The 14,694-nt window shown below is 43.2% G+C and overlaps 1 protein-coding gene across 1 annotated transcript; it reads left to right on the forward strand.

Annotated features, from left to right (window-relative positions):
• The first annotated feature begins 1,227 nt into the window (after positions 1-1,227).
• Positions 1,228-12,446, forward strand: LOC144380145 (interferon alpha-1/2-like). Its single transcript, XM_078062203.1, has 2 exons — positions 1,228-1,328; positions 11,789-12,446. Exons 1-2 carry the CDS (start codon positions 1,228-1,230, stop codon positions 12,444-12,446), a joined length of 759 nt encoding a protein of 252 aa, XP_077918329.1.
• The last annotated feature ends 2,248 nt before the right edge of the window (positions 12,447-14,694 follow it).

Genomic DNA, 14,694 nt, shown 5'->3' on the forward strand with positions numbered 1-14,694 from the left:
TTCTTTATCCATTCATCTGTTGATGGACATCTTGGCTCTTTCCATAGTTTGGCTATTGTGGACATTGCTGCTATAAACATTAGGGTGCACCTACCCCTTCGGATCCCTACATTTGCATCTTTGGGGTAAATACCCAGTAGTGCAATTGCTGGGTCGTAAGGTAGCTCTATTTTCAACTTTTTGAGGAACCTACATACTGTTTTCCAGAGTGGCTGTACCAGCTTGCATTCCCACCAACAGTGTAAGAGGGTTCCCCTTTCTCCGCATCCTCGCCAACGTCTGTCGTTTCCTCACACAACAGCTTTCTGTTCGGTTGTGGTCTCAGATTAAAGGTTTCCTTACAGAACAGCACATCGCAAGTAGAAAGCAAAACTGAAATGAAATCTCTAGGTTTTGCAGAAAAACCTGCAAGAGAGGTTTGTTCTGATTTCCATCCAATGTGATATAATAGTAGCTGTGGCTAAAAGGAAACAGAAAGCAGGATCAGGTTGAAGGGTGGACTAATGAAGCTCCTCTACAGGAAGACCACCCCTTGGTGGCCACGTGTGACCAGGGCGGCGACCAAGATGGAGGCCAGTCTTGGGATAGCTGCAGAAATGGGACCTCTTCCTGAGGATGTCCCTTCAAGCTACAAAAAGGCTACTTGTTGACAACCAGAGATTCTAATGCTGTCATTAATCTGTTTCCTTACTCTGTCTATGATAAAGAGTAAGTCTTGTCCTGAAAATCCCTACAGCCACCTTCAGTTTTGATCCCAGTATTATGGATTATTAAATATTGGAAAGTGTTGGAGAACCAATTGGCAGGGACAGGGGCAAGGGTGAGGGGAGTGAGCACCACCATCAACTTTCCATCCGCAGGGGCTCTGGTCAACCTGTCAGGGGATGTGGGGGAGACAGGCCTCGGGGCCAGGTGCCCACTGATGGGCTGCGAGAGATCACCGTGCAGTTTACCGGTCACAAGCAGCCAAGGCTTGGCAGCTTCAGGACAAAGGAACATACGCGGCCTCCCTCCACCCTGCCTGCCAGCTGACTCGTGTGCTGCGGAGCTGAAGGTCCCCCCGACATCCAGTCCTGCACAGAAATACACTAAATACTGGGAACCCTGCCCACACGTCTATACCCAAGAAATCCAGGAGCTCAGCCGTGCCTGTGCCTGAGGTCTCCTTTGCTCTGATTAAACTAGGCGCAGGATGCTCCTTTGCTCAAAAAACCACAGCATGGAAACATGAAAGTGTGGAAGGTCAGTAGCAACTTTGGAACCTGTGCGGAGAAGAGAAGTGTGGAAATGTCCACTGGATCAGTGACTTGTCCTCAGGAGGTGGAACAGTAGGAATGGGCAGCATCGAGTCAACTGTCTCTCCATATCCTTCCCGAGACTGAGATGATTCAAGTGGACTCTGCGAGCACAGCATTCTCCTACGCAGACGTGGCCCACAGCAGTGTCCCCAGCACGGGGACAGCAGCCTGCAGGGTATTGCCAGGAGGAGGGTTACTCCAGTACCAGCTGCAAGTTCTCTTTCATTGGCAGAAAAGTCTCCTGCCTTATGAGTATTTAAAAGGGAGTCTGTCAACTTTTCTGAGAACTTCAAGTCCATCAGTTCAGTTGACTCACACCACACCCCCTGTTGCCATCCACAACCACAGCACTTTACATTTGAAGTGGAATCTGGACTCCTTGATCCCTCACCCTCCCCTCCTGACTGATTTCATGCCATGGCCTCTCCTGGTTCTTAAATCCTCTCTCCATTTCTATCCTTCACCCCTTTCAACCGGTGTTTCCGGACAAGCCAGTATCTCACAACTGCTCATGTTCGACCTTGGATCTTTGGTAGCTTCAGAATAATTCATACCTCCACGTTTCTATTTCTCTCCAAACAGTTGTATAAATAAGTGGAATCGAAATGGGGATATTGAGAGGATTCAGTTAATGATTTCAAGGATCTCCGAGGAGTTAGCCTGAATTCAGCTTTGTGTGTTATCATCATGAAACATCATCATCATTATTCTTATCCAGATGAAGAGCAGAATCTTTTAGGATCATCCAGTTCCCTCTGTATTAATATTGGATTTCTCAAGGCAATCTTTTCCTGGCCTGAGTGGATTTATCAACTAGGTAGAGCACTCAGGCAGGGCGAGTATCCCCTCTCCTTCCTCAGAGGGTGAGCAGCTGGGGTTCTGGTAACATTGTCTTGTGAGCTGGTTGGTGTGACTCCTCTCATCTTTCTTCAGAGCTGAGCATATGTGGATTGAATGAAAGAAAAATCAGGTGGCTGGTCTTGCAACGCTGAGGGCTGCTTGGGACCCCCGAGTTGGTCTTGTGTGAGCCTCTGGCCGAGTCAGCCACTGTCCTGACTTGGGGTAATTCAGTACAGCCTTCATTCCCCCCTCTGCCAGAGCTGCTGGTGCCCAGTGTTGCTGCATTGAATTTTGCTGACGTACACTCTGTCATTTTTCTCAGCAGAGACCAGTCTTTCACATTCTGACACTCAGATATAACATTTGTCTTCCCCCCCCACCTGCCCCATACACCACTGTCATGTTTTGCTTTCTAGGAAAGTTGAAATGAGAAACAGAAAACTGATGTCTTCAAAATGGTAGAGAAACCCGGTGCAGCCCCTTGACCTTTCTTTTACTTCCCTTTGTACGATCCTCACGATGATGTAGAACAAGATGTGGGAGCAGCAAGTCGGAGTGTGTCCAGTAACGTACTGTGGGAAATGAAGATATTCCAATTCTTTTTGTTGTTGTTATTTAAACTGAAAATGCAATATCATGAATAAGGAAAGGCAAGAAGGCTGTTTCTCCCTGACATCATAGCCTGGACCTCCCCCCCCTGCATTCTGAGCACCAGGCAGATGACCAGACTAAGATGGCCAATAGAAACACGCAGACTGAATGAACTACTGAAAGTCATTACTTTCTGTGCTGGATGTTTCTCCTGAGAGACACAATCAGTGAATCCCCCGTGCCCAGTCCAGAAATTTTGAGGCAAAGAAGTGTGCTGTAGTTTAGGTAAAATTAGCACACTAGGGGAGCCTGAGTGGCTCAGTCCATTGAGGATCTGATTCTTACTCTCCCCTCAGGTCTTGATCTCACACTGTGAGTTCAGGCCCCATGTTGGGCTCTACCCTGTGTGTGGAGCCTACTTAAAAAAAATTTCAAAATTGAAAAGTAAGGACTGTGGTGGCAAAATTAATGTATTCCCTTACTCAAGGTAAAATGATTACAGTAGGCTCTTTCCTCTACTTGGAGAAAACAAACGTTCACCCTCAGTATCTGAGGGCTGTTGACACTTTTGATAGCTGGTCAGGAGAGGAGGAGGTCAGCACCGAGTGCTAGGGTCCCCAGCACAACACTCCAGGGGCAAGGGCAAGGATCTAGGGCCAGTCATTGCTTTGCTGACAAGGAAACCAGCCCCTGCACAGTAGGGGCATCTAAAGCCCTCAGGACATGCTGAGCCTGCCCTCAGGGAGTGAGTCCAGGAGAGCTTGGGTGGAAGACAGTCACTCCAGAGGAAAAATGTTAGTAGAGGTGATAACTACCTTGTCAGGGAGGTGTGGCTGGGAAAATCCATTTATCAGGAATTAGAACCTTCACACCTCCACATCCAGACAAGAACCAGGCTTCCTGTTGGGGACACTGGCACAGTCTTGAAGCGGTCTAACAAAACCTTAGTATTTATTGTCTCTCATTGGGTTTTCTTCGGTATGACACAAGAAACAATGACATAGAATTCTTGGAAGATACCCAAACGGTCTGCAAGATGAGGACGACAAACCTAGGAATAAGAGGAATAATTTAGGATTGGAGGATTTTCTCTCCATCATTTCCTACATCTCAAAGTCTGACCTGGAGAGGGGATCTGTGCTTGCTTGTGAGCTGCCATCCGATGTCTTGTGGATATTGGTTGTCTGAGCCTTGATGTGATGCAGGCTTTGCAATAAAATACAAAGAGATGATGTTTTATGATTTAGTTGTACAACACTCATTCAGCACATCAGTACTTACCTAGTGCTAAACAGAAAACAAATTTTGACAATGTCTTCAAGAGTATGTAGCAGCAGGTGAAGGTAAAAATGATTTTGTCATATGAGGCAACATTAAAGTTCAGTACACAAAAAACAGATGTTAATAATAATTTAAGTTTTCACTTGCTTTTAGCCATTTGGAATGGTTTTACCTTTTAAGTACAGCAAAATCGTTATGTCTTTTTAGAAATTGTTAATTTGCATATGTACGTTATATATTACAATTTATCTATGTAAGTAAATTACAAGTCACTGAGCACATTTACTGTTATACTTATGCATCAATAGCTTTAAAATTTAACTTTTAGCTTAAAATTTTTAAGCATTCTTAACCCTGAAGTGGAGAAACTTTACAGTTTCTTTTTTACCTATAAAGCACGGATATAAATACAATATGTAACTATATATACTGTGTATCCATGCTATTAAGTTTTCTTGGAAGGTTCAATTAAAAAACATTGGGGGGGGCGGAGCAAGATGGCGGAGGAGTAGGAGACCTGGATTTCGTCTCCTCTCAGGAATTCAGCTGGATAGGGATCAAACCATTCTGAACACCTACAAACTCAACAGGAGATCGAAGAAAAGAATAGCAACAACTCTCTGAACAGAAAAGCGACCACTTTCTGGAAGGTAGGACGTGCGGAGAAGTGAATCCGAGGCGATATTCGGGAGGATAGACGGCGGGGGAGGGGCCTCCGTAGGCCGCTTCTGGCAAGTGATAGAGCCACGGAGCACAAAATCGGAACTTTTAGAAGTCTGCTCCGCTGAGGGACGTCACTCTGGTGGCGAAGTGGGGCATGGAACCCGCGTGGGACAGTGTGGTCTCAGGACCCTCGGGGTCACAGAAAGACCGGGGGTGCCTGAGTGCGGCAGAGCTCCCAGGTATTGGAGCGGGGAAGCCGGCTGCAGAGACAGAGCCCAGGCGCGGGCTCTCAGCTCGGGGTTGCCATAAACCGTGATCCGCGGCACAGTCAGGCCACTGCTCCTCCAGCAGGGACCCAACAAGCGGCAGATCCGGGGAGACTCACCTTCTTCCCCCGGGAGGAGAGGTGCGGGAGCACACCGCGGGGATCTGCTGGGTTTGGAGACTCCACCCGGGGTCGGGTGCCGGATAGAAAGGCACGGTCACAGGCCGGGTGAGCGCGGAGTGTGGCCGGAGACCGGGGAGACGGGAGTGACTGACTGCTTTTCTCTGGGGGCTCGCTGAGGAGCGGGGCCCCGAGTTCTCGGCTCCTCCGGGGCGGAGACTGGGAGGCCGCCATTTTCACTCTCCGTCTCCAAAGCCGAACGGAAAGCTTGCAGGGAACAAAAGCTCCCGAGAGCAAACCCGAGCAGATTACTTAGCCCGGACCGGCAAGGGCAGGGCAATTCTGCCTCCGGGAAAGACATTTGGGAACCACGGCAACAGGCCCCTCCCCCAGAAGATCAGCGAGAACAGCCAGCCAAGACCAGGTTTACCGATCAGTGAGAACGGCAGAACTCCAGCGCTAGGGGAATACTGCACATAGAATCCATGGCTTTTTTTACCATGATTCTTTAGTCTTTCAAAGTTAATTATTTTTTTTAACTGTCTTTTTTTCTTTTTTCTTTTTTTCTTTTTTTTTGAATTTTTCTTTTTCCCTTTTTCAACCAACATCTTATCAATCCCTTTTTTAAAAAAAAAATTTTTTATTTTTCATTTTTAAAGTCATATCTATCCCTTTATAGTAGTTACCTGTATTTTTGGCATATATATATAAGTTGTTCTCTCTTTAAAATTTTGAGATAGTCTCTTCTAACAGATCAAAATATACTCTAAATCTCTAGTGTATGGTTTTTTTCTACTCCCCTGCCTGATCACACTCTCTCCCTTTTTTCTTTCTTTTTTTTTTTAAATCCTCTTCTTTCTTTTTTCAAACAACTTATCAAATCCTTTTTTAAAATTTTTTATAATTTCCATCTTTACAGTCATATTCCATCCCTTCATCATATCAACCCTTATTTCTGTACATATATAAGTTTTTCTTTCTTTAAAATTTTGGGAGGGACTTTCTTTTAACAGACCAAAATACACCCAAAATCTAGTGTGTGGCACTGATCTATAAACCAGCCTGATCATATTTTTCACATTCTGTTTTTGTTTTGTTTTGTTTTGTTCTGCTTTTGTTTGTTTTTATCTTTATCTTTATCTTTATCTTTTTTCTTTTTTTCTTTCTTTTTCTTTTTTCTCTCTTTCCCTTTCTTTTCCCACTGCTTCAGGTCTTTTCTGATTTGTTTAGAGTATATTTTCTGGGGACGTTGTTACCCTGCTAGCATTTTGTTCTCTCATTAATGTATTCTCCTCTGCACAAAATGACAAGACGGAAAAAATCACCTCAACAAAAAGAACAAGAGGTAGTACCGACTGCCAGGGACCTACTCAATACGGACATTAGTACAACGTCAGATCTAGAGTTCAGAATCATCACTTTAAAGATACTAGCTGGGCTTGAAAAAAGCATGGAAGTTATTAGAGACACCCTTTCTGGAGAAGTAAAAGAACTAAAATCGAACCAAGTAGAAATCAAAAAGGCTCTTAATGAGGTGCAATCAAATATGGGGGCGCTAACTGCTAGGATAAATGAGGCAGAAGAAAGAATCAGTGAGATAGAAGACCAAATGATGGAAAATAAAGAAGCTGAGAAAAAGAGAGATAAACAACTACTGGATCACGAGGGCAGAATTCGAGAGATAAACGATACCATAAGACGAAACAACATTAGAATAATTGGGATCCCAGAAGAAGAAGAAAGAGAGAGAGGGGCAGAAGGTATAATGGAGCAAATTATAGCAGAGAACTTCCCTAATTTGGGGAAGGAAACAGGCATCAAAATCCAGGAAGCACAGAGAACCCCTCTCAAAATCAATAAAAATAGGTCAACACCCCGACATCTAATAGTAAAACTTACGAGTCTCAGAGACAAAGAGAAAATCCTGAAAGCAGCTCGGGAGAAGAGATATGTAACCTACAATGGTAGAAACATTAGATTGGCAACAGACTTATCCACAGAGACCTGGCAGGCCAGAAAGGACTGGCAGGACATATTCAGAGCACTAAATGAGAAAAATATGCAGCCAAGAATACTATATCCAGCTAGGCTGTCATTGAAAATTGAAGGAGAGATAAAAACCTTCCAGGACAAACAAAAACTAAAGGAATTTGCAAACACGAAACCAGCCCTACAAGAAATATTGAAAGGGGTCCTCTAAGCAAAGAGAGAGCCTAAAAGCAACATAGACCAGAAAGGAACACAAACAATATACAGTAACAGTCACTTTACAGGCAATACAATGGCACTAAATTCCTATCTTTCAATAGTTACCCTGAATGTAAATGGGCTAAATGCCCCAATCAAAAGACACAGGCTATCAGATTGGATTAAAAAACAAGACCCATCGATATGCTGTCTGCAAGAGACTCATTTTAGAACCAAAGACACCCCCAGATGTAAAGTGAGGGGATGGAAAACCATTTACCATGCTAATGGACACCAAAAGAAAGCTGGGGTGGCAATCCTTATATCAGACAAATTAGATTTTAAACCAAAGACTGTAATAAGAGATGAGGAAGGACACTATATCATACTTAAAGGGTCTATCCAACAAGAAGATCTAACAATTGTAGATATCTATGCCCCTAACACGGGAGCAGCCAATTATATAAGGCAATTAATAACAAAAGCAAAGAAACACATTGACAACAATACAATAATAGTGGGGGACTTTAACACCCCCCTCACTGAAATGGACAGATCGTCTAAGCAAAAGATCAACAAGGAAATAAAGACTTTAAATGACACACTGGACCAAATGGACTTCACAGACATATTCAGAACATTCCATCCCAAAGCAACGGAATACACATTCTTCTCTAGTGCCCATGGAACATTCTCCAGAATAGATCACATCCTAGGTCATAAATCAGGTCTCAACCGGTACCAGAAGATTGGGATCATCCCCTGCATATTTTCAGACCACAATGCTTTGAAACTAGAACTCAATCACAAGAGGAAAGTCGGAAAGAACTCAAATACATGGAGGCTAAAGAGCATCCTACTGAAGAATGAATGGGTCAACCAGGAAATTAAAGAAGAATTAAAAAACTTCATGGAAACCAATGAAAATGAAAACACAACTATTCAAAATCTTTGGGATACAGCAAAGGCAGTCCTAAGAGGAAAGTATATAGCAATACAAGCCTTTCTCAAGAAACAAGAAAGGTCTCAAGTACACAACCTAACCCTACACCTGAAGGAGCTGGAGAAAGAACAGCAAATAAAGCCTAAACCCAGCAGGAGAAGAGAAATAATAAAGATCAGAGCAGAAATCAATGAAATAGAAACCAAAAGAACAGTAGAACAGATCAACGAAACTAGGAGCTGGTTCTTTGAAAGAATTAACAAGATTGATAAGCCCCTGGCCAGACTTATCAAAAAGAAAAGAGAAATGACCCAAATCAACAAAATCATGAATGAAAGAGGAGAAATCACAACCAACACCAAAGAAATACAAACAATTATAAGAACATATTATGAGCAACTCTATGCCAGCAAATTAGATAACCTGGAAGTAATGGATGCATTCCTAGAGATGTATCAACTACCAAAACTGAACCAGGAAGAAATAGAAAACCTGAACAGACCTATAACCACTAAGGAAATAGAAGCAGTCATCAAAAATCTCCCAAAACACAAAAGCCCAGGGCCAGATGGCTTCCCAGGGGAATTCTACCAAACATTTCAAGAAGAATTAATACCTATCCTTCTGAAAGTGTTCCAAAAAATAGAAATGGAAGGAAAACTTCCAAACTCATTTTATGAGGCCAGCATTACCTTGATCCCAAAACCAGAAAAACACCCCATCAAAAAGGAGAATTACAGACCAATATCCCCAATGAACATGGATGCAAAAATTCTCACCAAAATACTAGCCAATAGGATCCAACAGTACATTAAAAGGATTATTCACCACGACCAAGTCGGATTTATCCCTGGGCTGCAAGGTTGGTTCAACATCCGCAAATCAATCAACGTGATACAATACATTAACAAAAGAAAGAACAAGAATCATATGATCCTCTCAATAGATGCAGAAAAAGCATTTGACAAAGTACAGCATCCTTTCTTGATCAAAACTCTTCAGAGTATAGGGATAGAGGGTACATACCTCAATATCATAAAAGCCATCTATGAAAAACCTACAGCGAATATCATTCTCAATGGGGAAAAACTGAGAGCTTTCCCCCTAAGATCAGGAACGCGGCAGGGATGTCCACTATCACCACTGCTATTCAACATAGTATTGGAAGTCCTAGCCACAGCAATCAGACAACAAAAAGAAATCAAAGGCATCCAAATTGGCAAAGGAGAAGTCAAACTCTCACTCCTTGCAGATGATATGATACTTTATGTGGAAAATCCCAAAGACTCCACCCCAAAACTGCTAGAACTCATACAGGAATTCAGTAAAGTGGCAGGATATAAAATCAATGCACAGAAATCAGTGGCATTCCTATACACCAACAACAAGTCAGAAGAAAGAGAAATTAAGGAGTCGATCCCATTTACAATTGCACCCAAAACCATAAGATACCTAGGAATAAATCTAACCAAAGAGGCAAAGGATCTGTACTCAGAAAACTATAAAATACTCATGAAAGAAATTGAGGAAGACACAAAGAAATGGAAAAACGTTCCATGCTCAGGGATTGGAAGAACAAATATTGTGAAGATGTCAATCCTACCTAGAGCAATCTACAGATTCAATGCAAAACCCATCAAAATACCATCCACTTTCTTCAAAGAAATGGAACAAATAATCCTAAAATTTGTATGGAACCAGAAAAGACCCCGCATAGCCAGAGGAATGTTGAAAAAGAAAAGCAAAGCTGGCGGCATCACAATTCCGGACTTCCAGCTCTACTACAAAGCTGTCATCATCAAGACAGTATGGTACTGGCACAAAAACAGACACATAGATCAATGGAACAGAATAGAGAGCCCAGAAATGGACCCTCAACTATATGGTCAACTGATCTTTGACAAAGCAGGAAAGAATGTCCAATGGAAAAAAGACAGTCTCTTCAACAAATGGTGTTGGGAAAATTGGACAGCCACATGCAGAAGAATGAAACTGGACCATTTCCTTACACCACACACAAAAATAGACTCCAAATGGTTGAAAGACCTCAATGTGAGACAGGAGTCCATCAAAATCCTAAAGGAGAACACAGGCAGCAACTTCTTCGACTTCAGCCGCAGCAACTTCTTCCTAGAAACATCGCCAAAGGCAAGGGAAGCAAGGGCAAAAATGAACTATTGGGACTTCATCAAGATAAAAAGCTTTTGCAAAGCAAAGGAAACAGTCAACAAAACCAAAAGACAACCGACAGAATGGGAGAAGATATTTGCAAATGACATATCAGATAAAGGGCTAGTATCCAAAATCTATAAAGAACTCATCAAACTCAACACCCAAAGAACAAAGAATCCAATCAAGAAATGGGCAGAAGACATGAACAGACATTTTTCCAAAGAAGACATCCAAACGGCCAACAGACACATGAAAAAGTGTTTAATATCGCTCGGCATCAGGGAAATCCAAATCAAAACCTCAATGAGATACCACCTCACACCAGTCAGAATGGCTAAAATTAACAAGTCAGGAAATGACAGATGTTGGCGTGGATGCGGAGAAAGGGGAACCCTCCTACACTGTTGGTGGGAATGCAAGCTGGTGCAGCCACTCTGGAAAACAGTATGGAGGTTCCTCAAAAAGTTGAAAATAGAGCTACCATATGATCCAGCAATTGCACTCCTGGGTATTTACCCCAAAGATACAAAAGTAGGGACCCGAAAGGGTACGTGCACCCCGATGTTTATAGCAGCAATGTCCACAATAGCCAAACTGTGGAAAGAGCCAAGATGTCCATCAACAGATGAATGGATAAAGAAGAAGTGGTATATATATACAATGGAATATTATGCAGCCATCAAAAGGAATGAGATCTTGCCATTTGCAATGACGTGGATGGAACTTGAGGGTATTATGCTGAGCGAAATAAGTCAAACAGAGAAAGACATGTATCATATGACCTCACTGATATGAGGAATTCTTAATCTCAGGAAACAAACTGAGGGTTGCTGGAGTGGTGGGGGGTGGGAGGGATGGGGTGACTGGGTGATGGACACTGGGGAGGGTATGTGCTCTAGTAAGCGCTGTGAATTGTGCAAGACTGTTGAATCTCAGATCTGTACCTCTGAAACAAATAATGCAATATATGTTAAGAAAGAAAAAAAGAAGAAGAAAAATGTAGCAGAAGGGGAACAATGAAGGGGGGGAAATCGGAGGGGGAGAAGAACCATGAGAGACGATGGACTCTGAAAAACAAACTGAGGGTTCTAGAGGGGAGGGGGGTGGGAGGATGGGTTAGCCTGGTGATGGGTATTGAGGAGGGCACGTTCTGCATGGAGCACTGGGTGTTATGCACAAACAATGAATCATGGAACACTATATCTAAAACTAATGATGTAATGTATGGGGATTAACATAACAATAATAAAAAAAAAAAAACACCGGAAAAGACTCTGGAGGCAGGGGATAATACTGGAAAAAACAACAAATGGTTGAGAAAACCATGCTCTGAACCCAAGAAGAAATTGCAGAAAGGAAAGCAAAAAGAGAAGTAGAAAGTAAGGGCAATGTTTCAGAAATTGAAAACTCCTATGTCCCCGACTTAAGCCACACACACAAGGGAAGATGTTCAGAGGACCCAGGGCCACGGTTCCCAGACTTGCCCACCCCAGCCAGGCCAGCAGCATCTGCAGATTCCCCAAAGGCCCTGCCCTTTTCCTTCTTGGTGGCCCTGGTGGTGCTCAGTTGCAACTCGCTCTGCTCTCTGGGATGTGACCTGCCGCAGAACCATGGCCTGTTTGCCTGGAGGGCCTTGACGCTCCTGGGACAAATGAGGAGAATGTCTGCTAGCTCTTGTGACAAGTACACAAGTGACTTTGCCTTCCCCAAGGAGGTGCTTGATGGCAAGCAGTTGCAGAAGGCTCAAGCCCTCTCTGTCGTCCATGTGATGAACCAGAAGATCTTCCACCTCTTCTGCACAGAGGCCTCATCTGCTGCTTGGAACAAGACCCTCCTAGAGGAATTCTGCTCCGGACTTTCTGAGCAGCTGACCGACCTGGAAGCCTGTCCCATGCAGGAGGCGGGGCTGGGAGAGCCTCCCCTCATGAAGGTGGACTCCATCCTGAGGAACTACTTCCAAAGAATCTCCCTCTATCTGCAAGAGAAGCAATACAGCCCTTGTGCCTGGGAGATTGTCAGAGCGGAAATCATGAAACCCTTGTATTCATCAACAACCTTGCAAAAAAGATTAAGGAGCAAGAAGTGAGACCCGGTTCAACGTGGAAATGATTCCCTCTGACTACTAATATCACACTTTCCCTTGTTCTTCCGTGTCAAAGACTCTCATTTCTGCTATTATGGTGAAATGAACATCAATTTGTCACATGTTCTCAGGAGTATTAAGCAACATCAAGTCAACTCTACAAACACCGTGACTTTCAGATGACCATGCTGATATACTTATTTAACTCTATATGTATTTCATTATTTATAAGATTGAAATTATTTTTTATTATATAATATTAGGTGTACCTTCACTTTGTGGTTAATAGAAATAAATGTGCTTTACATTTATTAAATTTTTTATTTTTTTGTTCATTAAATGTTTCTATAGAGAAATTGTTGTATTTGTTTCTTATATAGAGGAAACAAGTCTAATTATAACCTGATGAAAGATGCATTGTAGAACTCAGTGACACATTATCCGTGATTCACTTTAGAAATAATACCATAGACTTCCTTGAAGACAGTTTGTATGTTGTCATCAGGATAAAGGCAGACATAACAAATCAATGCCCTGTCTGTATCTTGAGGTTTGTAGAAAAACCAACCTCCAAACGATAATCATAGGGAAGTAATACCAGTTAAGTTAAAGGGTAGAATGAGAAGAAGGGAAAATATGAATTCTAGAAGTAGACGAGGAAACACACACATCAGGACATAGAATCAAAAGTGCTAGATAGCTTCCACAGTAGACTGGTAGACATCCAAGTGTGACTATTCTTTATAAATGGATCCTTGAGTCTGCCATTTACAAGCCATTCCATTCATTTAAGGCCCAGCAAGGGAAGTGGTCCCGAGGGAAAAGGACTTAAAAGTGATGCCTCAAAGGTCCAGTGGTTAAGCGAGAAAAGAGCCACACTACAAACAAAGGAGGAATGGCCCTAAGGCAGTAGGGTAAGAGCGAATATTGGTTAAGAGTGTATTTCAAAGCCAAAAAAGGCTTCAAGGAATTGCATCAAAGCAAAAGGTGAATGGAAAGTGCCCCAAGGCTGGAATTGGAGGGGGTGTGACCCAGGTGCAAGCTGGTTTGACTGAAATAATCACCAAAAACCATACTGGCCGAGGAGGAAAGGTGAGGAACAGAAGGGAAGCTAGTGAGTATAGATAGGAAATAGTTTTGAGAGATTTACCTTTTTTGGGCAAATTAAAGTTTGATGAAAAAATGAAAAAATAATTGATATGAATGATGTATTCTAATCTCTTCTAATGTATGAAAAGCAAATATAAAAAAGGAAACAAAAATTAAAGACATGCAAGTGTACAGGAACATTCTGCAAATGTAAACTACCCTGTTCTATGTAAGAGTCATGAGTAGAAAGAACAGGAGAGGATCTGGGGGCCACGGCAGCCCCTACTGGTCCCCCAGGCCACCAGAAGCCCTCAGGTGCTGTGCCCAGCCCCTCTGTGGGGCTCCAGCTCGTTCCCTGTGGCAGCCTCTCAACTCTGGGCTGTGACCTGCCTCCAGGCCCGGGTGGCTACACAGGAGGACTTGTTGCTTCTGACACAGAGGAGGAGGGTCTGTCCCTTCCCCTGACTGAGGGACATCTCTGGGACATGGTGGGTCGCCTCCAGGTCCAGGAGGCCTGGGCCATCTCTGTCCTTCACGAGATGCTCCAGCAGACCTTCACCCTCTGAGTCAAAATCAGGAGACCCATCTCTTCATATTCAAATGAAGAAATAAGGCAAGGGAAAATAAAACAAAAAAGAAAGCAGGAAAGGGACCCGGAAATGATATTCTTGACCTACAACATTAAGTCACTTGCCCACATGTTCCGTCTTTCCAAGGACGCTTCTTTCTGCTTCAGTCATAGAATGCATTGAGTTAAATTATTCAAAATTGTGGTTAAAATGTGTCTGTGAACCTGAGTATCTCTAAGGGCATCCCTCCATAGGTGAGGGCTATACTGAAGTTGTTCACGGGTTCGAGTATTACAGGATCCTTGGTTTCCTGTCCAACACTGAACCACTTGGAACTTTTTCCTGACCTCACAGCAGGAGCAACAACAACAGAAACAACCACAAAATGCAAGACAATTGAAAACAACAACTCTTCTTAGATCCATTCACAACTGAGGTCCCAGGGCCAGCCTCAGCACTGGTAACCAGAGAAAAAGGAGCATGCAGACAATCACACCTTACCAGGAGCAGGGATTGGGAGGAACACGAGCTGTAATGGAAGCATTGCTTGAGGCTCTGTGTGCTTACACTGCAGAGTTACCAACTCCAGGGCT

This window comes from Halichoerus grypus, chromosome 14, assembly GCF_964656455.1.
Source record: "Halichoerus grypus chromosome 14, mHalGry1.hap1.1, whole genome shotgun sequence".
In the NCBI taxonomy this organism is placed as follows: domain Eukaryota; kingdom Metazoa; phylum Chordata; class Mammalia; order Carnivora; family Phocidae; genus Halichoerus; species Halichoerus grypus.

Excerpts from the sequence above, each read along its gene's own strand:
- LOC144380145 (XM_078062203.1), top strand. The coding sequence starts at position 1,228 with ATGAAAGTGTGGAAGGTCAGTAGCAACTTTGGAACCTGTGCGGAGAAG. Across the intron at positions 1,329-11,788 it reads TGTCCTCAGGAGGTGGAACA|CCACACACACAAGGGAAGAT; the intron begins GTAGGAATGGGC and ends CCCCGACTTAAG.